Source organism: Zonotrichia albicollis, chromosome 12 (genome assembly GCF_047830755.1).
Source record: "Zonotrichia albicollis isolate bZonAlb1 chromosome 12, bZonAlb1.hap1, whole genome shotgun sequence".
NCBI lineage: Eukaryota > Metazoa > Chordata > Aves > Passeriformes > Passerellidae > Zonotrichia > Zonotrichia albicollis.
The window spans coordinates 11,170,058-11,194,189 of NC_133830.1; the positions used below are offsets into that span (position 1 = coordinate 11,170,058).

At 39.6% G+C, this 24,132-nt stretch overlaps 1 protein-coding gene across 2 annotated transcripts in view; it reads left to right on the forward strand.

Annotated features, from left to right (window-relative positions):
- The first annotated feature begins 4,085 nt into the window (after positions 1–4,085).
- EEFSEC (eukaryotic elongation factor, selenocysteine-tRNA specific) overlaps positions 4,086–24,132 on the forward strand; it is a 125,442-nt gene continuing 105,395 nt past the window's right edge. The window contains exon 1 of one of the 2 annotated variants that reach the window (XM_005485408.4): positions 4,086–4,452. In XM_005485408.4, coding sequence (XP_005485465.2) covers positions 4,182–4,452 — 271 coding nt within the window. In that variant the 5' untranslated portion in view covers positions 4,086–4,181. Of the gene's footprint in view, positions 4,453–4,523; positions 6,762–24,132 lie in introns of those variants that run through there. The other variant, XM_074549792.1, reaches the window with a different exon arrangement.

Below are 24,132 nucleotides of genomic sequence, written 5' to 3' on the forward strand. Positions count from 1 at the left end.
TTCTCCCTCTTACTTGCTCATAGGTATTAACTGTGTCAGGTTTAGCATTGCTCATTGTATGGACTGTTTTACTCATTCCATATGTTCTTTGAGGATTGTCCTGAAGCTGCAGTTAAAGAGGGGCAAAAGAGGATATTCATATGAAGGAAAATAAACAATAATCCTTTAGACCACACAGGATTAATTGTTTATTCCCCGGGAAGAGCAGGGTACAAGTGGAACTACTGGGAAGTTTAGAACTAAACTTCCACATTGTATATCATCTTTTATAGCTGGTGTCTTATGTTGTGATGCATCAGTACGAGGAAATATAAAACCTCAACTTTTACATGATTATCTGTGATTTTTTTAAAACTAGTTAATGTATTAGAGAGGGAGGATAAAATAATTCAATTGCGAACATGAGTCTTCCTCCTTTGTCAAGGCCACTAGATGGAACATAGGTCGGTTGTACAACCATCCTGCCCAGCTCCTTCTATGGATGCTTTGAGTATAATTTAATATTTCACTAGCCAGCTAACCAGAAAAAAATATCACTAACAGTCTGAACTGTTATTCCCCAGGTTTAACCAACTCATTTTACCAAGGTTTCTTTTGCCCCCTGGTTTGAGGTCCTCTGTTTGGCACAGACGTCATGCGATACCCGAGGTGGGAGCTGGAGACCTGAGAGCTGTTTTCCTAGACTAAATGTTTGAGGTTACAGGACGTGGCCTAGTTTCACATGAGCTTTCAAATTTCAGTGGGACATGCTGAATCCTGAAACTGTCAAATAGTGTATTATTTTTGGAGTGAGAGAGAGTATGTGTGTGTGTGTGTGAATGACCTTTACATTTTTACCCTATCCCAAAAGTCTGACTTCCTGCCCTTTCTCCCATGAGTCCATAAACTTGAGCATTAAAGTGAACATGTTTTAAGGAAGAAATTCCATACAGGAGAGAACAACTGGGATGGAGAATGGTTTATTTATGGGAAAACAAGGAAAACAGCTAAATGCTACAAATTTTGGGAGGGATATAGAAAAATCTGGAGAAGTTGGGATTCTCTCATTTTGCCAGGTTCCCCTCTCCCTCTCAGTAATACCAAGACCTTCGTGTAGGGGTTGGGAGTGGTGGGGATAGTGGTCATGTCTTGTTTTGTTCCCTGCAAAAGAAACTGATTATTTTTCTACTCTTCAAAGGAATAGGAGTGATGTGAACTACCGAATGCCACACCTCAACTTCCAAATTTCTCATTAATTCTAAAACTTTGTAAACTAACAGAATGGACCTTTATAAATGCTGAATAAAAGTGCTTATGTCTGTCTTTATCATATTTCTTCTTTGATATTGGTGATTGAAGTTACTCATTTCACAGGTACAATGTTCACTCTACTATTTCCTCAAGTGATATGTGACAAAATCAGATCCACAGGCTTTAAAACCCTGGAGACAGAGGTATGATCTCAGCGGTACCAACAAAGTTGTAAGCACTGAGTTTTTTTCTTTCCTTCTACAAAAGAGCAACTGCTTCCCTATCTAGAAAGCTGCAAATCTTTTCTGTGTCTAAAAGGATAAAATTAAACCTCCATTTCTACTCCTTCTTGCAGGTCATTTGGGAGTCAGAGAAGGGCCATTATTGTTATGTGAGGAGAGGAAAAAAACCCATTTTCCTGCAGATTTTTGTCATCCTTCCTTAGCTATCCTTAACAGAAAGAATGATATTTTTTTTCATCCCATAAATTCTATCCAGTATCCCTCTAAATTCTGGCTGAGCAAAATGCATCTCTTTGTTATGCTGGCAGACCAGAATGGATCTCAGGTGAGTCCTGCTGTGGCCTCTTAGATGTGAGTATTGAAATGGGACCTCCTTGACCTCATTGCCAGTTTTCTCAGGAGTTGTAGAAAGTTTTAGACCTTTCTACATTGTCAAGGCTTGTTGAAAAATAGCTGTTATTTTAGATGTTTCGAGAGGATTTCTGGATACTACCTTTTCTGGTTGAAAATCAGATCTTTTCCCACCTCTTCCTTCTGAACTCATCTAATAATGTTAAAAGAAAAGAATTAAAGGGTAGGTTATATGATACAGGGATATCTGTGTGGATTCTAACTTTTTAGGGCCTTATGGGAATTGATGTAAACTTTCCCTTTCCTTTGCAAGTGCACATTAATGTAACATATTCAGCACAAGGAAGTGTATATGAGCCTTATGATTTAACAGGAAACTATTCAAAGCCTGGGAACTTGGTCTGAAAAGTGACATTATGCTTAATTTGGCTCCCATGACAGAGATTCCATCAGGCTGAACTATTCTGCTCAAGAAGCTGATTAGCTAGGCTAGCTCAGTATTCCTTGAGAGTTCATGTCTTTCCTTCAGGGAGACAGTTGTCTCTCAAATAGCACTGAGTGCTAGGAAGAAATGCAATTTTTTTTTTCCTCTTTTTCATTTGAGTCATTGATTCTGTCATCTTGACTTCCATGTGTTTGGGAAGGAGGAGTAATTTGCATGCAGCTTTACACCAAACTTTTTTATATTGAAAGTGTTGGTAATAAAACAATTTTCTTTGTAGGAAATAGCCTGGAGTTTGGAGTCAAAGCCTAAAAACCAAATCCGTGATGTTGACAATAGCCTTAGGCAAGTCATTTTACACTTCTGGCTCATTCATTAGTTATTCAGGTGTGAATGTTATTACTATGAGCAATATGTATTACTACACAGAGTGAGCAGAAAAGCAACTGCACTTCCCTCAAAGAAAAAAAAAAGTAGAATATAGAACAAGTCTAGTCTACTTTGACACCTGTGGGAAGCCCAAGTCCATGACACAGTCTTGGTTTCTTGGCTTGTAAAGAGCTGTAATCATTTGAAGAGGTACTCTGGGCTCCTTAGTCACTGTTGAAATGCTGAGCACAGGTGTTAAGCTTTATCCAGTAAAGCATTTATCTCCCTGGGTAATCTGTAAAGCCAAGCGACTTAAATCAGTGAAGGATTCACGCCCTTAGCCTCTTAAATGCCCTCAGGCTTCTCCAATGTTCATCTGCTTCTTGTTGTCTGTTTTGGTGGTGGTAGTGGTGCTTACCAGAGATCTGTTCACCACTGTTAATAATCTTGGATTCTTCATTCATTAAATATATGATTTTTTGATGCAGCATTTAACCTAACTTAGATATCCCTTTAGAGGAAAATTAATTGAAGGCTCGAATTTATTAAGTGTAATGTGAGTAAATGATCCAAACGTGACCTTCTTCACGTGGGTTTGCAATGTCCATGTGACTTTGAAATCAAACCTGGTCACAGCAGTTCCAGCAGCACCGGGGCTTGACTGGGGGCAGAATGGAGGGGGTGATACGGCAGTGAGCGTGTTAAGCAGCCCTGCAGTGTCTAATTAGCGTGGGCGAGGTGTGAGCGAAGGTGTGGATGCTCAGGGTGAATCCCATGCCCCCTTCAGGCCGGGCGCAATGGGGAGGAGGCCCAGCTGATGGGCATTAAGGTAACCTGCTGAAATTGGTACTCCCTGAAAGTGATCAAAGAAGTTTAGATTCATGGTCAGGTTCAGGGAGTGATGCTTGGGCCGACAGGTCGTTTGCTGGATGGAGGACTTATCGATACCAATGATAGGAGTTTAGGTTGGATGATTAGGGAGAAGGTGAGTCATGAAGTGAGCATGATAAAAAATCATGGGCTGGGGTTTAGTTGAGGTACATCATTATGGAGGGGGGAGAGCCCTTTTTCTTTAGCTTAAAAGGTTAATGCTGGTTCATAGCTTCTTAATTAGGACGATATTAGAGAGGACCAGCTTTCGAAGTTAGCGAGTGGGGTAGATTCTACCACAACTGCCATGAAGCTGTGGTTGGCTCCGCAGACTTTTGAGCATTGTCCGGAGACCACTCCGGGTCGGGAGGCGAGGAAAGAGGTTTGGTTGAGGCGTTCTGGGATTGCGTCGGTTTTCACACCTAGGCTAGGGACAGCTCATGAGTGAAGTACATCGTCTGCAGTGAAACTCAGGTGAGGTGAGCTGGGCTGTGTGCCGGCCGGTGCTCCTCATCCCCGGCCGCGGAGCGGACGAACCGCGCCGGCTCCGAGCAGCCCTGCCCGCCGCTCGCTCGGCCCTGCCCGCGCACCGGCCCCCGGCGGGCGGAACGGCGGCGGCGGGGCCCGCGTTGCCGCAGGGGCGCTGTGGGGACGGACCGTGCGGGTGCAGCGCCGCCATGGCCGCCCGAGTGCTGAACGTGAACGTGGGAGTGCTGGGCCACATCGACAGCGGGAAGACGGCGCTGGCGCGGGCGCTCAGCACCACCGGCTCCACCGCCGCCTTCGACCGGGCGCCGCAGAGCCGCGCGCGGGGCATCACGCTGGACCTGGGCTTCTCCTGCCTGCGCACCGAGCTGCCGCCGCAGCTGGGCCCGGGGCCCGGCGAGCTGCAGCTCACGCTGGTGGACTGCCCGGGGCACGCCTCCCTCATCCGCACCATCATCGGCGGTAAGGGGGGCGCACGGGGGCCGCCCCGGCCCGCCCCGGTGGCTGCCGTGCCTCTCGGGGCGCTCCGGGCCCCGCGGGGCTGCGCCCGCCCGTGTCCGCGGTGGGAGCGGGGCCGCCGGGAGCCGGGGTGTCCGCTGTGCCCAGACCGAGGGGACGGGGCGAGACGGGTTTTTCACGGACCTGTGACTTTGCTGGGCTTGCTCGTAGTTGCTCTTCAAGTAAAACAAACTGTGCTCATAGGAAAGCACTCTGTACACGTGAGTTCTTGGAGTGCTGTTTGGATGGGCAGGTGTGGTCAGGTTTCTTACACTTACTAGAAAAAAGGTTTTATTTATCGTGTGTGGAGGCTTATTAATGGCACCGCACAGCCCTATAAATTGCTGGTTTTTCTCCTGTTAAAGCTGTCAGAGTTGGATGTCTGTAGTTGAGAGCTGCGATGTAGTTGCTGGACATGGCCGTGTTGTTTTGGAGGACTAGAGAGTTGTAACATGATAATTTTAGGCTTAGAAATAATTTTGTGGATTTTGGTGACTCTTCATTTTAGTCTTCATAGAGGATGTCAGAAGATTAATTTGGTTTGCATTTGGACTCATTTTAAATTAGTTCACCGTATTCTGTCTCCCCTTCAAGCTCTTTAGAAGAGTATTGAGAGGTGCTCGGTGCTTGGCTAAGGAGATGATGCAGTCACAGCTGCAGGGGTTTAAAGTGGTCACAGGTTGTTGTCACTTCGGGGATCCGCCTGCCAGTTCAGTTCCTCTGCCAGTGTCTCTTTAATGACAGCTTGGTGGTTGTTTTGTAGGACGCTTCTTGGCTAGACTGAGGTTCGGGCTGACTTACTTGTCACGATGTGGGAATTCAACCCCCTTTTGAGCAATTGTGCTACTTGTAAGTTGCATTAGTGGTAACGCTGTTGTATTGTTTGCACTTCTTGTGGGTAGGATAACAAATATTTACTTATTTGTGAGTTTCAGCAGCAGTGAAATGGTCTGTTTCACACCCGTGTGCTCCGCAGCTGCAGGGGAGGCGTGCCCGTGTGCTTAATTCCAGGAACCTGCGGTCTTGTGCTCATTTCTTGTACTTGGCAAGCCCTTATTATTCTTTAGTAATTGTAAGCACCTGATTATCTTCTAAAGAACAAAGTTGATTTTGGCAGATGTTTCTTGGATGTACTGAAGAGTCATTTGTAGTCAGACATTCCTTTCTCCCAGAAGCAGCTACTCTGAATGGTGTGAACTTTCTCATGAAGGGGACGTGGGAAAACTTAGAGATCAGCTTCAGCCAGTTCTGTTTTTCAGTAACTTTAACACTATTTGGGGTGGTTGTTTGATACACAGATTTCTTATTGCTTTCTGTTATTTTTATGAAGATCTTTAAAGTATCTAGTCACAGCTGAATAAGTTATTCAGATTTGCTTACTGATAGGCTGTGCAGGGAGAAGGAAGGCATGGATAGGATGAGATGATGATAATTTTCTTCCCAGCAAAAATAATTCTTTATGCATGGTAATTCAGACACATAAGCACATCAAACTTGCTTAGTTCCACTTATCCCAGGTTACGTATTTTATTGACGTAAAACAGTTGATTAATGTGACTTACTGCAATTCTGTGTGTTAAGAAAGGGTTGTGGAGAAGATGCAGTGTTGTGTTAATCGTTTAAAGAATTAGGAACTTCAGTTTTCTTCTTAATAATAGATATATCTTGACAGTGGATGCTTTTTTTGCTTTTTTTTACTACCAGGTTTGAAAGGTGAAACCTTGATGATAAAACCTGATCTGTGCCTGTGGGACTACTTAGGTGCTTACAGGTTTGGTGTGGTTTGGTGAAACTCGAACTGAAGTGTAGCATGTCCTGTGTAACAGGATACATTCTTTGGTGTTCCTGTGTGTTTCAATAATGCCAACTTTTTCATCACTTCAGGAATGGAAAGTGAGTCCTCCCAGATAATGGTACTTGAAAAATTTAGGTTATTTTCATCTACTTCCTCGTTACTAAGCATTAAGGGTTCACCATTCCAAACATTTTCTCTGCAACCAGGAATGTCACTACCCTTTTCTTTTTGATGGAATCTGTGATTTCCCTGTTACTACACGTTTTCTCTATGTATGGTTTTTCATTAAGACATGAGTGCAAAGTGCTTTATCTTTCTGTGTTCTGCACCTCAGATTTCCCATACCTCTTTAAAATGTCACTGTTCTGAATTGAAATCCTGGTGTAGCTACAGGCTGAAGTTGACCTGCAGAAAAGCTGGAATGCCTGTGAGCAAGGGAGCTGGATGTAAGGATTTGGAAGGTGGAGTGACAGCAGAGGTGAGAGGGCTGCTTCAGAACTCTGTTAGTCATGTGCATGCAGGGTTTGCCGGAGAAGCTACTGCTGTGAAAATGTTACTGCATCTTCTTGTTTGCAGTTCTCTTTTTTCACTGAAGGTGGGAAAAATTAGTTGGCTTCCCCTTGAGTGCTCTCAGCTCATGGAAACACGCTCTGCTGTGGCAGGGTAGCACCAGCAGTGTTCACTCAGGTCTCCCACGAAGTGAGGAGCTCAGGGGTTTCCTTCTGAGGGGTCACTCTGCCTCTTCTCTTCCAAAGCGCCATTTTCACCAGTGGTGTCCCAGGGTATCTCTCTTTTGTAACTGTCATCTTTTCTGTGCTCCCAGAGTGCTCCAAGAGTTAATTCCTTTGCTGTACAAACTGATAACTCTGCTCACAGGTTAAATGTTACTATTTACCACTCTTTAACATATTTCTGTACGTAGCTAATTCCTGAAGTGGATTTTTTCGTGTCAAAATCTAGCATTGCATTTTTGTCATGCTGTGCCAGGTAGTGCTTGACCTTGTGAGTACTTCTCCCAGTCACTCACAAGATGCTTGCTCAGACACAATACCTTAGGATTAAATGAATGCAGAATATTTGAGTAGTAACCAATTGGAATGAAAAATAGAAGTCGTATTTCATTCTGTGTGGCAACATTTTTCTTGCAAAGCTTGTCCTTGAAAACAAAACATATCAAATGTTAAATCAAAAGTGTTTTGTTTTGGATGGTTTTTTTGGTTTTTTTTTTACCTGCATGCTGGGAATGGGAAATGTTGCAGACAGTTTCACCCAAGATGTTTTGTTTAAGTTTCAGATGGAAGGTGATAGTCAAGGTTGGAATGGAATAAGTAATAGTCACTTGGTGTACTTCATCATGCCTTTCACTTGTATTCAAACCATACTGGTTTATATTCTTCTGAGGCTCTTGTGAGTCTGTGGCAGGAAGGCATTAAGTTATTGTGGGTAACTGTGTGGCTTGGACTCTGTGCTCTGTATTTCTGTCTTACTCTTTCAAACAATAAGAACAGAACTGTTTATTTTAAAACACAATTTCAGACTTTTCCTGTGCTTTAGCAGGATCTTGTCTCAAGCAAGGCTACAAAACCAGTATTTACAGCCATTTGTGTCTGACTTGTGCCAAGCAGTAAGAAGCACCCAGATCTGCCTTACACTTTGGTTTGTGCACTGAAGGAATGACTGCAAGATGCAGGACTGATATTTGTCACTACTGCATTCTTCTGTTGCTGTAGAAATTTAGGGTGGTATTTTTGGTAAAATTTCACACTGAGATGGGGTAGTTTCTGTCACAGCACTATGGCGTTTTTAAACTTCTGTTCTTTTGTTAATGTTTGGCTCCTCATTTTCCACAAAACTGATGTTAATGTCATTGAAATAAAATAAGTGTTGCTTTTACATTTGTTTGTCACAGACCTGTGCACCAGTAGGGTCTGGAATGGTTTCTCAAATGAGTTCAGCAGGAAGGGATGCCTGCAGAGAGGTTAGACAAGTTAATCTGCCAGACGAAATTCAATCCCTATATTTCATTTTAAGACCACTTTGCGTAGCAGAGTAGTTTAAGCAGTAGCAGATTTTTTCCTTGCTGATGGTTAATTTCATGCCCTCCAAAGGGTCAGCACACTAATATAGGAGAACATGATTACCTCATCCCAACTTCCCCCACACAGGCAGCCAAGGGTTACTGAATGTTTGCTTTAGGTGAGCTGTTGTTGGATGCCCTTTATCTGTTTGATTTCGAGATGGGTCCTCAAAACAACTTCTAAATCAGAAAATTGTCTTTTTTTTTTTTCCCCTATGAAGTTCAAAGGACAAAGTATACTTATGGGGTTTTAATTGGAAAGCTACTACTTGACCCTGGTTGTTTAAACCTGGGCTGGGGGGAACTCTGACAAACTTGTAGTTTTGTAATCCTTATGCCTGTCTGAACCTTTGACCTTTTTACTTTATAACTAGAACTTCATTGTCACCATTTGTCCCTGCAGTTCCTTTCAAAGCACACTGCCTTGCAAGTGTCTGTTTCCACTTTGCTGCTGTGTTCAGCTAAGGAAGGGTATTAATTCATACCTGATACATTGGAAGGGCCAAGACTTTTGAACTTGCACTAGAGCTTGGAGAGGGGGAAATGAGCATAGCAAAACCATGTCTTGCTGATGCAAATGAGTACAATGAAAACAGGCCTGGGAGATCAAGGGAAATGTGGTCTTGCTACCAGCATTCAAATTCAGTCAGATGCAGATTATTTGTAAGATTAACATATCACAAAAAATCCCCACCTTTTATCACAGATTAGTTGTTTTGCTGAGTTTGTTATAAGCTTTTAAGAGGATTTGTAAACTCAGGGTTACCTTTGCTTTACTGCCATGAAAACACCCTTCTGTCAATGTGAGCCTTTGTTTGTTGAGATCTTTGTGAAGATGTGACAGTTCTTGTTTTTTTTTCTATTCTAGGTGAGTGAGCAAGTAGAGTTTTATAGTTGTAGATATATATGTGGATGACTTGCTGTTGAGTACAGATGTCAAAGAAGGGAAACCTCTGGAGGGAAAGAGTGCCTTGTATTTAGTAGATATCATTCTATTCACAGAGGAGTCACCAGAGAGCCTTGAGATCTTTGGCTGCCAGTTGGAAGTGAGAGTAGCATAATGAACCCTGTTCTGGTGGAAAAAAAATAAAATTAACATATGTCTTGTGTAATGTAATTCCTATCCACAAATCTTGATGTTGTGGTTGATGTTATGGAAGTACTTATTAAGGGACTTCAGCTAGCACTAGTGGGAATGTTTTCTAAAACCTATTAGACTCTTTGGGTTCATGGTGCTTGTGAATTGCTGACACTGCTTTGTATTAAAATTTCAAATAAACTTTATTTCCTTAAATGAAATTGAAAGAGTGTCTTTTGTTTTAGTCACTATAATTTGGCTGGTGCCAGATACTTGTCTGACAACACGAAGGAGTATTTTTGACATTTTAAAATGAAAGCTACTTTTTTTTTTTTTAATTAAGGAGCTATGCATGAAGAAGGGCAACCAGTGTAAAAACTTTGCATGGTCTCCACAACCCTGGAAATGGGACTTTGTCTCCTGGATGTTGCAGTGCACAAGAGGGCAGTGTTTGCTTGCATTGCAGGATCTCAGGGATAAGTACTCGGGTAACAGGTCAGCCTGGGGGGAGTGACCTCACTGTGAATCGAAGCAGAATTAAGTGCACGATTTGGAACACAACTCCGGGTTAATTTTCTTGTTCTTAAAGAAAACATCCTCTGTGTTTTAAGGAAGGTTAGTCTTATTTCATCTATAATTTGGGTTGTGCTTTTTGTACCTTAGGCAATAAAAACGTGTGGGGTGTTGTCTTACACATGACATGAGACACAGGTAACAGGTGAGAAAAAACAACTGGTTTGATGTGAGAACCATGGAATTTATTGTGTACAAGTCTCTTATTTCCTTCCTCATTTCCCCATGTGTGTAAATAACTGGGTAAAAGGAATCTAGTTGTACTAAATCTGCTCTGAACCGCTACTGTGTGAAATAGGATTTGTTGTGTGATATTGGGTAGAATGAAACTTGGAGGGGGGTCCTAAAATAGGAGACCCCTAAAATAGGGATCTTGTGGAGTTTTTATCTGTCTATATCATAACTAATAGCTCTAACTTTCTATGTATTGCATTACTTCTTGTTTTGTGGGTTTTGTGAATGATGTGACAGTGGAAAGGGATTACTGTTATTTCTATTCTATGCCCTCTTCTGCAATTTTGACTTGAAGCTGATTTTGTTGTAGAAGTTACACATTCAACAACTTCCTAAACTTACACAACAGCTCTTAGGCATTATTAGAGACTGGAGCAGGAGGAGTCTTCTATTCATTTTTTGGGTCAGGTAGTTTACAAGGAGCAAGAGACCCATTTTCTCCTGATGTCAAAAGTTTTAGTGAATAATCACCTTCTCTTCTGCAGCTTCTTAGAATCCTGTCAGAAATGTACTGGTTTCTGTGTGGGGTTTAAAAGACAAAAATAATTGTGCATTTCATGTTTGGAAGATGTGATTTATAATGGAATTCTCAATCTAAAGTGTAGATTTTAACCAGGAGTGGATTTATTGAAACATTTTTGAATGTGAAATTGTCCCTTGCTAATATATGACAATTTTTCTACAAAGCTTCTGAGTGGTTGTGTTTGTTTACTTGTATACAACAAAACTGTGCTATTTGACACTTTGTTATTTGACACAAAACCATGACAGCTCCTCAGGAAAACTTAATAACCAAGCACTGTAATTGTGCTGTTCAAGTCTGCTTGATCATTTTTCTTATTGGTTTTAAAATGGGATTTCTTTGTTCCAGCATACTGTGTGCAAGGATTCATCAAATAACCACTTTTCACTTTTGCTTCATGTTTATTCTTGCTTTAAATTATTTTGTAAGCTGTTTGGAGGAGCAGGGAAGCTTTGTTAATCAACTTTTAGATGCTTTAAAATATTAGCTAATGTAGTGAAGTATTATAAATAACTGCATAAAATCTAGAGCAACTTACTGTAAAATATGGAACATATTTGTAGTTAAAATTACCCTTATCAAAGTAAATTTAAAGCACATTTTTCAAAGTAGCATTTTTACTGATGATGGATATGCTTGCTTGCTAAATAGTACAATTGAGCAACTCAGTGGTCTGCTAATCAACAAACCAGCCTTATAAGATTCTACTGTATGGGTTCTGCATCTTGATTTAAAAGTTGTCTTCAATTAGTAGATGCTAGATATAAGCAGAAGGATATGTTGCTTATGTATAAACCTATTTCTAATAGTTAGTTAGCTTGATGGAGCCATGAACTGAATTTTCTCAGTATATTTATTTTGGAGTTTTTGTACTTAAAATAATACATGTTTTGCATGGCTGTTGTAAAGTACTGTTTATAAAAACCCCTAGAGAAACAAAATGTGGATGGAAGAATTGAGGTTATAATTGTAAAGCAGATATCTCACTAAGGGTGCAAACCAAACCTGTACACTCTCATTGCTAAAGTCATTTAAGTGTAATCAAAGTTGTTTTTTCTGGTGCCAGTGAGTTTTCTGTCTGGAACCCTAAGGTTGGCCTGGCAAGCTGAAGGGCAAGGGCAGCTGTTTTGTAGTGGTCATTTCCAGCTGGATTGTTGAACCTGTTGTGTTCTGTGGTCACAGCTCCTCATGGGGTAAAACTGAGTTAAAACTACCCTTCTGAGCTTCAGGAATGAGGCTCAAACAGCTCACACGATAGCTGGGATTGCAGAGGTACTCTGCATTCTGTGAGAAAATATTCCTTGTGCTATCTGTGAAATTCAGATTAGGGAGCTGTGCTGAAGTGCTTCCTTTAAACTATTTGCTTCCAGAAAGTGTTGCAGGCTAAGTAAATACCAATAATTCTTATTTCCTATCTCCTTATCAATTATTTTACCAAAATGTTCTTGTGCAGTTTATCTAATCTCTTCAGGTGAACATGAAATGGTTTGTGTTGGCTTCCAAACTGAATGACAATCTCAGTTTCAAACTTAGGCTGATTAATCCTACATTAGATTGTAATTATCAGCATTAGCAACACTAGGGGTAGTTGGGACCAGACAAACAATAATAAATATAAATTTCTGTTTAATGGAGCAGCAGAAGGAATTAGTGGATAGTACAAGGAGTGGAAATGGAATAGACAGGGTAGCTTAAATAAAAATGAAGAAATTGTATTCAGGAGTGTCATGGAGGTAAAGAATGATAATGGGGAATAAAAATTGAGGTTTGAATTTTGAGATTTATATTGATCTGGGTAAGAATCCAGGCTCCCTCACTTCAGGCTCTAGAGAAGAGATGATTCATTTGTGCTTATGGTTTGGTTGAGAAACTCCTTTCTTACTTCATGTTGTAGAAGGGGTGATGATGATGACTCTTGTCCACTGCAGATCTGGCTTGTTCTGCAGTATTGGAAAAATGAATTTAATATTGTTGCTTGTAGCACTTTTCTTGTCTTTTGTGCTTATGTTTTCCTTTGTTTTCTGACTTATTTGGGATGAAACATATGATTAGCATATGATTGTAAGCTGGTATTTTTGGATCTCAGGAGCTCTTTTTAGTTGTTAAACTCTGCTTTAATTTTTTTGGCTGAGTTTTACCTGTCTTCTTTCCATTAAATGCCTTGTAGAGCAGGTGAACATACTTTAGATATGATTCTCCTATATATGTAAAATTTGAAATGGTCTTGAAGGACCTGTTGGGTAAAAAAAAGCTATGGAAGTGTTTGAGTGTTGTTGATAGAACTATCCTATCACATTAATAAGGATAGGCATAAGAAATGTTTTTTTTGGTCATAGATGTGTATTTATGCTTAAATTTACTTCTCTTATTTTAAAAACTAGCCTTTCAGCAGTATTGCTTTGGGGAAGAAAGTTTTCCAAAGTATGCAAAAACTGCATTTCAGAGAGAAAAACAAAATTGTAGCTTTCTTTTTTAGGATCCAGAAGAGGGGGAGGGAAAATGGTTTCCTTGTATTTGACTGTGCTGTTGGATGGAAGACAAAGCTCAGTCTCTCTTGCTGACTAATGTCATCATCAAGGCATTTTTTTCTCCCACAGAGCAGTTTTGTCTCCATTGAGACCCCCACAGCCATTGGCAAGACCACGGCCTGAGATTAAATCTCACGCTTGGGTGAAATTCTAATGACTGTAATTGTTTCCTCTTTTTAAGTCTGTGGTCCCTTCATCAAAGAGTGGTGTGGAAATTATGCATTTATGTTGTAAAAGGAGAGGTCATGATTACCTGAACCTGTGGTTGACTTTGGGGGGGATTGTGTGTGGTTCTGGCAGTGGTTAGGTGCGCTGCCCTTGCAGTGTGTGATGATTTAGAGAGGCTCAGAGTGCAGAGTGGCACAGCTGGGTCCTCGCTGCCTCTGGGCTGTCCCTTCAGGTGAGGGTGGCAGCAGCAGCAGCTCTGGTGTGCTGGTCACCTGCTGGGACAGCCGGGGAGAGGCACTAAATAAATGTGGGCAGAGGGAGTTTCTGTGAATGATCCTGTTGAGTTTGTGAGGGTCCCCAGGATGAGGTGAGAGATGAGACTCTGACTCTGTGTTCTCAGAAGGCTGATTTATTACTTTATGATATTATATTATACTAAAAGAATACTATTCTAAACCTATATTAAAGAAAGAGAAGAACACGGGCAGAAGGCTTAACAAGAATGAAAATGAAAAACTGGTGACTCACTCCTCAGAGTCTGACACAGCTGATGGTGATTGGTCATTAAGTAAAAACAATTCACAGGAAACCAATCAAACATGCACCTGTTGGTAAACAATCTGCAAACCACATTCCAAAGCAGCAATCAGATAATTATTATTTACATTTTTCTCTGAGAACTTCTCAACTTCCCAGGAGAAGAAATCCTGGCGAAGGGATTTTTCAGAAAATATGACAGTGACGTGATCCCATGCAAAGGGCTTGGGACTCATCAGCAAGTGTTAGTGTTAACCCTGAAAGGGCTTACTGGAGGTGTTCTGCAGCTTGAAGGACAGCACCAGTGTGGTGGGGCTGGTTGTGGAGGAACCCAGTGTGGTTGGGTGAATGTGGATATGCAAAAAATTGCCGATAACTTTGTAGAGAGATTGCCCTGTCCTGTAAAAATTGGAATGTATGCGTGCAGCAGTGTTGCTGTGTGATGGAAAGAGTCATATAATTTTGTGTTCTTTGGCTTTAATTTAATGCAGTTCTGTATGTATACAATTTTGGGGACTGTACTGTTCCCTAACTCTGAGGATTTATAAAAAAAAATGAACTGTACATTAATTAGAAAACATTTTGAGCTTGTACTCTAATTTAGCAAGTATCCTTTAAAGATATCAGAAGATCTGACGAAGACACATTTCATCAGAGAATAAGGAAAATTATTCAAATAGTGCCTAATTTTAGGTTTCTAGGTTACATTTAAAGACTACAGAAATCCCGAAACATCGTTCTTAGAAGCATTCAGCATTAGAATGTTTCCCTCATCTCTGAAATAATGAGTATTCAGTTTAAAGTATTAAAAACTTTATCAACAAAAAAGCCACCAAGTGTCAGCAGTACTGTTCCCCTAAGGGACTGGCTTTGGGCACTTGACACTGAAACTGGCCCCTGTTTGGCTATATTATAGCTTCAAATCATATGATAATATGCCTAATTTTAAAAAATCTTAAAGCCTGAAAAGCAGGTTTTTACACTGAAATTACATCTGTTTGTTTATATATGTATAAATAAAGGAAATAATAAATAATATATTTAAATAATAGTTAATATTTGTTCTTGTGTATGGTTAAAAATTCAAAAGGCACAGGTCAGGCACCCCTGATAATTTTTATTTAGGGAAGTAATTTTGTTCTTTGGATTTGCTTGCTCTTTGATGGGATTTCACCCCGTGGGAGGGACCATCATAAGTATTTTTTTCTCTGAGTGGATATTTCACCTGACTAACAGCTGAGATGCTCCCATTATTTCAAGTGCTGTGATGAAGTTGTGATGCCTGTGTTTGTAGTTGAGGTCTCCATTCACTCTCTCTGGTGTGTATTGCCATATCCAGCCGTTGTGGCTTTTTCTGTATAAAGCTGGTGTGAACTGAAGTTTCTTGTGGGAACAGATTCACCTGTCTGTGGTGCTGCGTAGTGCTTTTAGGGGAAATACCAAAAAAAGTGTAGTTGGTTAAACTGAACTGTACAAACTTGCAGAGAAAATACTTTTCTGGTTAAGGGAAAAAAAGAGTTTGAACTGAAGCTAAATTCTATTTAAAAAAACCAAACAAAACCAAAAACCAAAACAAGTGACTGAAAATTGTCTTTATAGAAAGTTTGTTTGAGGTGCTTTCATTACTGAACTGTGTTCACTAACAAATTATGTGGAGGCAGATGTTTGGGAGTTCTTTCATTGTATGTCCCTAAGTGTGCTTTTTTATTTCTTTTTAACTTTATATGCAGTATAATATAGTTAATTATTCTGCTAATGTCCAGCCCCGCTTAATGTGCCTGAATGTTTTCTTTGTTGTAATTTAAAGCCAAACAAATCAAAGTGAAGATAAATTTAGCTGTCTGTTTCTTTACTTACCCTGCACCAAGAAGCCAGGGGGTCCTAAACTTACTGTGTAAAAGAATGTTGTTTTTTTTAAGACTTGCTGTCAAATTGATGCAAGTTATTTTGGTCACTGTACTTGGGTTTTTTTTGTTTTTTTTTTCTTTTTCCTTTGCATTAAAGATATTTATTTTTGTCTCATTAAGAGAATGGTGGACTGTAGCTAGGAAGAGAATATATCACACAGAAAGTGATAACAGGTTTATGGAGTTTCTTGTTATGTTCTTGCATATGATTGAATCAATTCTAGGTAAAACCAGAAATTGCTAATGGGACTCAGCAGTATCCAAGCCTGAGTTCCAGTTCATTCTCACAGCTGCAGGGAAATGGGCTTCTCTGCCTGCCCAGTGCTGCTGCAGAGGGAGGAGATTGATGTTGCTCTCGTGGGACTGAAAACTTCAAAGCTTTCATTTTGCTGGTAAAGCCCTTCCTAAAACTTGTGTACTTTGAGATGTTGTGATTCAATTTTCCATGGACCAATAGAATTTAGGTCCTGGAGAGAGGCAAATCTTCTCATTGTACATTGAATTCTTGTTTTTCTGAGTAAGAGAAAACATTAGGTAGGTTTAAAATATCGTGACTACGGATGAGGAAACTGTTTTACAAACTCTTTTTCTGAACTCTTGTGGTGTCTCAAGTATTTCTCCAGCCCCAAGGAGTACCTTGCTTTTAACAGGACACTAGAAGTAAAAAGCATATAAACAGATGCTTTTATTACTTCATTGAGGGAGGAAAAAAATTAAATATCCATTTCTATGGTTATTTGATTTTTTCTTCTATGTACACCAGTCATTAGACAATTTCATTTTATGTACCTACATACCTTTTTTCCTCTTTATATGCTTTATTTCAATGTTATATTTTTACAAAATGGCAAGATAATATTTTCCTCAAAAGCAAATTAACAATGACATTTTAAATATAATTAATAAAGATAATTTATTGGAAGTACTTTAAGGAAATCCTCTAACAAAATTTAATTTAAGTCTACAGTAAATTGTCAGTAAGAATACACTTAATAAAGTTCCATTGTATTTCTCTTCCGTTATTATTATTATAGGCTTCTCCAACAGCAGTTGTCTCCATCATTTGATGCAAAGGCCAAAGTGGTTAGATAACAAGTATATTTACTTAAGTTCATTTGAAATTAAATTCTCATTCTGATTTTTCCATCCCTTGTTCTGTAATTCTAGTTTTTGCTGTCAGGAAGTTCAATTTAGAAACCATTGTGCTCTCTGAGTCTACAAGATATGAATGGAAAAGGAGACCTAACAAAATGTGAAAAGTAATAATTAAAAATATGAAAAAGGCTTGTACAAGGCATGAGTATCTAAGAAGGGGTTTTGTGAAGGACTGAAGTATGTCATCTTTAAATATTCTTTGTATACTTGATATACTCTTGATCCTGCTTTGTATTCATACTTAGGAATTTCTTCTCTTAGTCACAGAGATTAGATTAGCAGGGGCAGATGACTTCATTGCACTTCTGGGTGCTTCGTTTCCAGAGCCCCATCCAAGCTAGAGAGTGATGGCTCAGTGCCTGCACTTGCTGCTCTTTGAATTTTTGCTGGGACTGGTGTTCTCTTGCAATGTGCAGTTAAATGCAAATCTACTGTTATAGCTTTGGAGTAGCAGCATTAGTGCCCTGCACTCCATGTTATTTTGTTGTTTATCCAGGATTCCTGTTTGTTGCTTATTTTGAGTGAATAACTTGAGCAGTGCCAGCATTCCTGAGCGCTGGTCACATGAGCCTGGCAGAGCAATGTGCATTCTGAGCAGAGACTTTGTTTTCTGTAGGCTTTCTTCCCACTTTCCTGGGGATGCTGTCAGCCTTTGTTTTAACTTGAAAATTTAAATTTTGATTTGTGAGGAAAAAAAGTGGTTTTCAATGATTAAATAAAACAAGAGGGTGAGTGTGGGATGCAAAACTGTGAGACCTGCTGTATTTAGCTCATGAAGATCTTCCTTTGTCACAGTTCTGTTCTTGTTGAAGGTTTTGAGCTTGAGTCATGTTTTCTTAACCCACAGGTGTTACTGCTCACAAACTCAGCTTACAGAAACTGCTACTACTGCTTGTAAAATGCTTGTTCCTTTGTGTCAGCACTTGTATTTTATTCGGTTGTTCACTCATTCTAGAGAAAATGCTGGAAGGGCTTGCTCTGAATTTTACTGAAGTATCTATGATTAGATAATCATGTTCTGGTTTATATAGTGTTTGAGCTGTCTTATGAAATTCTATGTAGGGTTGTGTTGAACAACTTCACTTTTGGAAATTCTTCAAAATACATAATTGAAAACTCTTTTCCTATATTTGAGGGCTTTTAGAGATAAAGGGCCGGGTTTTGTATGTTGATGGTTTCTACATGTTCCCCTCATAAAGATCTGTGCTACTCTAAGTATAAAACTTGAAACAATAAAATAACGTGGTTGTGTCAGAGATTAAAATACTTTCCTTATTTAAGGGAGCAAGGGTCTAAATTTAGTCTATGAGCTTTGTAAACCTAGGGCCTTTCTTTGTGTTTATCTGTGAGGTGCCATGCATATTTGCAGCTCTGTAGAAGTACCAGTTCAGTGCCCAGCTGGGTGTTCTGAATCCATGAAGCCTTGTAAGAATGAACTCAGTAAGGGAGACTGCAGGATTAAGGTCCAAACCAGAATGAAGTCAGACCAGGTCTGTATTTTACTCCTTGGCTGGAAAAGTTCATTCACATGAATATCTAATGTTAAATAATAAACTATATAATTTAAAACTTTTAAGTACTTATTTTTAAACTTATACTCCACCAGCAAAATTTGGAAAATCTTTATGGAACTCTCTCTGCTGTAATTTTGTTTTAAGAAGTCATCTGGCTATAAATTATGATAACTTAGATTTTTCACCTTGCCTTTTCTTAGTCCTATGGACAACATTTACTCAGGCATTGCTACTGTCTCTTATCTTGGTGTGGTTATAGATCATTAAATTCCAGCCCCTCTTAACACAGTATAAATTCTAGTCTTGACAACTATTGTGCCTGGTTTTATTTAGTAATTAAACTTTGCATGGCTTTCTTCCCTTATGGTGAGATTCACCTTTTATATTTTAGTGGACTTTTATTAATTATATGGAGAATGTAATAATGTGAAACACAAATGCCATGCACCCTGCAATTTCTGGAGTGCTTTGTGGGGTTGGCAGTTTAGATAGCATATCCGCATGATATAGTTTGTTTTGTCCTGAAGTGCTGGGATGTGAAATTTACATGGCTGTTGACCCCTTGGGACTGCTCCGAAATGAGGTGTGCATCTTCTGCAATCCTAGTCAGCAAAAATTTAAATAAAAATAAATCCCCTGTCAGAAGCCCTTGTGCTGGCCTGGCAGGAGTATGAAATAGTACCCTGTGCTTGATAATGGCCTGTTGGAGAAGGGTCTCTAGCACAAGGGGATGTGACTTAGTGGAATAACAAATTATGCAAAATGCTTGCTGTTGTCATGATTAGGTAGTGAATTGTTGGGCAGGGCTTGATGTCTGCCATAGGCTGAAGGCCAGACAACTAAATACAAAATAAATCTTGAATGAAATTTGAGTGGTGAATCCAATTTATCTTTTAAGACAAACAGAAGTTACAGCCTTTGTGTACAAACATGGAAAACTCTGTTACAGTGAACTCAGAATAAACTAATAGATCACTGCTTTGACTGTGGTTTTTAAGTGATAACTTTGTGATGATTTTTCCATATTAAAAATTCCCTTGGTAGTTCAGTATAAAGTCTTGAAACCTTAGCCAGAACAATGTAATGGCAGCATTAACTCTTCAGCTACCCTTCTGCTGAAATTTGCTATTTAGAAAAGCACAAGTCAGGATGACTGACTGATGCCTAGAATGTGTCCAGAAAAAATTGTTTTCCAAAGTATTGCTTGTTTACTTTGGCTCTAATTATCTGTGTACACTGCAGAGAATGAAAGTATTTTGTTTCTCAGAACTGGCATCCACAATCTGTTTGGAACCGATTTGTTTGAGATTTCTTTCTGCATGCTGCACTGCTATGGCTGTGTAGTAATGTGGGTGCTTGAAATGAAGCTTGCCATAAAAACTGAGCTTGTTTGCAGGGTGTCTTTCTTGAGAACAACCTACTTTTTTTATTTTTCATCCTTGATCCAACCACTGTTCTGGTAAAGATTATAATTCTTGTTGGTGTTTGGAGATGGTGAACGTTTGGAGAGTGGCAGTGCTATAGAAGTCTCACGGAATTTTTTATTGTGACATTGAATTAATTTCCCAGTTTGCATGTGTATGGAGCTGTATGTTGAAATGTAAGAAGAAATTGTTCTCTCTTTTTATTTGCATTTGGTTATGTTCTGTAGCTGGAGTGCCATAATGACAGTTTTCTGCATTACTGTCACAGAAATCCAGAAACTTGCATCAAAACTGGGGTTCACCGTGCTCTGATGTACAGAAGACTCTAGGGCAAAATGTTATATAGTTCTGGTAACTTGAGGTAGTTGTCTTCCAACTTCCCACTAGGTATTAGTAACTCTTCTTCCCATTCTACATTGACCTGCTTAAGAGAAGCAAAATTGTAGTTGGAAGAAGAGAAAAATCACTTGGAGGGTGCACTGTAGTTGAGTGTATGAAAGTGTTATACGTAAGAGACTTTAACTGATATAGGCATGTTTATTGCTGCTAGTTTTAGGGGTGTTCTTTGTTCCATGTTATCCCCCTCCATTTGGTTCTCAGTTGTGGTGAGATTTGCCCTTGCTTTATTGACAAATTTTCAAACTGTCTCCATAGCGTTCTGTCTATGCAGGTGATGACTTGGCTTTGCAGCCTTGCTGTCACTTTGCAGCTGTGCACCATGTTTGGTTGTTTTGGGCAGGCTCTCCTGACTCCTGCTCAGAGCCGGGGCTCTCTTTGAGAGGAGCTTCTTGACCCTTTGTACTTTGTTTGGTACCCGCCTCGCAGGCGGGCTCTGGAGCCGCAGTGTGGAATGCGTGTCTAACGCGTTCCACTCGGACCTCAGTTCCATTCCATAATGTTAGCTTTAATTGGCTGCTTTGAAACTTTCATGTCCAATTTGGTTGTACACGGTAAATTACCACCCTCCTCGCCTTCTCCTAGGAGCACGAAAGTAGAATCCAGACTCTGCTTTCCCTGCTGCCTTTTGGTATTGCCTTTGAGCTCTTTTAGGGACAGCACTGGTGGGTAGTGTTTCTGTCAGAGGACAGACTTTTTCTAATTTTTTTTTTTTTTTTTACTTCTAATCTTCCAAAGACTGTACCTTTTAAACATTGGGTTGTATTTTTGAACTGAATTCTGCATTTGAAAGTTTAAAAAAAATTAATGCTTCTTGCCCAAAGAAGTATCTCCAGCTTAATAACTGTTGCCTAACTCTTAATGTGGCTTGATAGCCAGTGTGTCCTCCAAGTGATTATTTTCTTTTAAATATTCCTATATTTTAATTTTAGTTACTTTGTTTGTGTGCATGAGGACATTAGGGCAACATCAATGATCTAACCAAGGCTGGACTTTACCACGTAAGAATGCCTTTGTAGGTGCTTCTGAAGTGTCAGAATGCGTAGTGTGGGCAGAATGAGAGTCTGTTACGAGACAGATTTCATCTAGGCTTAAATACATGATTGGAGCATCACCAGAGCTACTTTTGAGAAAGATGAGTAGTTGAGTTACTTGAGGGAAAAAATGGGCAGTGCTGCCTACAAAACAAATTTTGCAGTTCAAACTCAAAACAGTGATGAGTCTCTTGTTTGTACTTGGTATGAATGAGGTAAAACAAAGCCTGTCTTTATTCTCCGCATCAGGCTTATGAGCTCATGTTTCGGCTTTTCCTTTCCCCTCCCTTTCTGACATGGGCTCTTGTCTTTTTTTTCCTTGCTGAACAGACAGTAACTCTCCACAATATTTTTAATCTCAACAAGATGTCCAGTGGCTGATGATGCAAAAGTGTTGCATCAACAAAGAGGGGATGATAGCTGGAGCATTCCAGGTCTGACATTTTTGGCTGAGGAACTGTGTATTGTGGCCACTGATTCCTCCCGGCACAGCATGCTTGCTTGGGGCAGGAGACTACTTTTCATTGACTCCTGTTGTGTGGCTCCCTGCTCCTTATTTTAGGTTTCCCCAAGAAGTTATGACTGGGAGTCTCATGGTTTTAGATGAAAGAGCGTGTTGTCTTACTGAATTATCTCCTTTCTGTCTATATTTAAACCAAGTTGGCAGGTAAAAAAAGCCAAAAAGATACAGTAAAACAAAAGCTCTCTTATGGTAATACCTTAGGATCAATTAGAATAAAAGTGCAATAATTATTTAATATTTTTTTATTTGCATATGTTTGTTGAGGCTACTTGCTTCCCTGTAGTCCATTGGCACCCAGCAGTGGAACTGACCTCATTGCATTGACCTTAAGATGGGTTCCTGGGCCCTAGTGGGATCTAACTGGCAAAAAGTTTTCCACTGAAATGGATCATGCAAAGTATTAGATTATTTGGAATAGAAAAATTAATATTATGGAATTTCAAAATAATACACATTTGTAATTATGGATATTGAGTTGCTATGTAGTGTGCAAGTGCTTTTACTCCTAAATTTTTGAGAGAAAAATGACTTTAAAGTGTAAAACAAACATTTTCAATTTTTTTTTATGCTCTAGTGCTATATTTTAAGGTAATAGCATTTTTTACTGACTGAAGTGAACCCAACTAGTGAAACATTTCATTCACTAAAAGTATAGCTGATGCTTTTAAAAACTAAGGGCTTAAGAACTTCCTCATGACAGCTAAACTTCTTGAAACCGTATAAAAATCTGCTTATACCATAATTCAGCCTTGCAGCACTGCTTTTATTGTGTGCAGAACCTATAAGAAATTGATTTATAAGCTTGTTGTTCCCTAGCTGTGCCTGTTTGTTATGTACAACTGTTCTTGTTCATAGTCTGTGTTCCTTCACAGCATCAAACCTTCACCATCTCTGCAGCCCTGTCTTACACTCTTTCCATCAGGTAATACTTCCAGCCATGAAGTTATCCCCAATTTAAAAAAGGTAAGGTGGAATAATTTGTTGACTGCTACCTAAAAGCATCATTAACCATTGCAAGAGGGGAAATGAGGGCGTGGGTTTGGTGACTTTTTTCTTTTTCTTTTTCTTTTTTTTTTTTTTTGCAAATCTTATTTTTGATGCAAAGGCAGTTCTGTCGCCAGCCAGTCCAGCATGCAGAGACTCTCCCCCCTGCCATAAAACAATGAGCACATTCAGGCACAACTAGTGTTTTCAGTTATTAAAAAACGGAGCCGTCTGTCTCTGCCTGTGACTTTAATCTTTAAGCCTTTATTCCCTATACCCCACCCCCTCTTTCTTTCCCCAACCTTTTGTTTGTGAAGTGCAGAGCTACAGGATATGTGGGCCTGGAGTTTCTGAATGTATTGTACATTCCCCTGGCAATTACAGATGTTTATAACCCTGACTGATGTTATTTCAGTATTGTGGAGGGTGAACAGAAAATTAAAGATTGCATTTTTCATTGCCCCTAGCAGTCTTTAATTATTTTTTTTAGGACAGGGGAGAAGAAAAAAAAAAAAAAAGCAAAATGTAAACTGTTAAATAAAAAAAAAAAATCTTGTTTCGCATTCTCAGATGAAGCACATCTGAGAGCTGTGCAGGAATATCTTTCCATACTCTACCATAACTCTTTTGTTAGGACAGTGTGTTACATGCAGTGTTGTAAAAACATAATAGGACTGGATTTTAATACAAAAGAAGCTCCTTCATGCAGGGTGCAAGACTTTTGCTTACTTTATTTCAAAGACAAGGTAGCTTAGGGTTTGTAATTACTTAAGAGCAGAATCACATACGTTTTTTTCTTCAGCTTTGTACGGAATGCTTTTTTTTTTTTTTTTGTAGAAGAATGATTTAGAATCTGATGAGTTCGAGTTTTACTTTTGGACTTGGTGACAGAATTGTTTAAGAAAATTTATTTTTGATAGTCTTGTAGAAACATGCTCTTGCTCTGTACAAGGTTTTAAATCAATTTCTTACTAGTGGTGGTTGAGCTATCTGAAGCTGCAGGTGCACTGTAAGATTAGTGTCCTTGAATTGACAGAGGGGTGGAGGGAAGAGAATCCTGTAGCAAATCTCTGTGATCAAGGTGATAATTGGTGTGTTTCTTGGGAACTCCAGTGCATTCCATGATTTTTCAGAGTAGTTGGCCTAAAACATTGAATTTAAGTAGAGAAAAGTTAATTGGAGTCAAGAATTTCA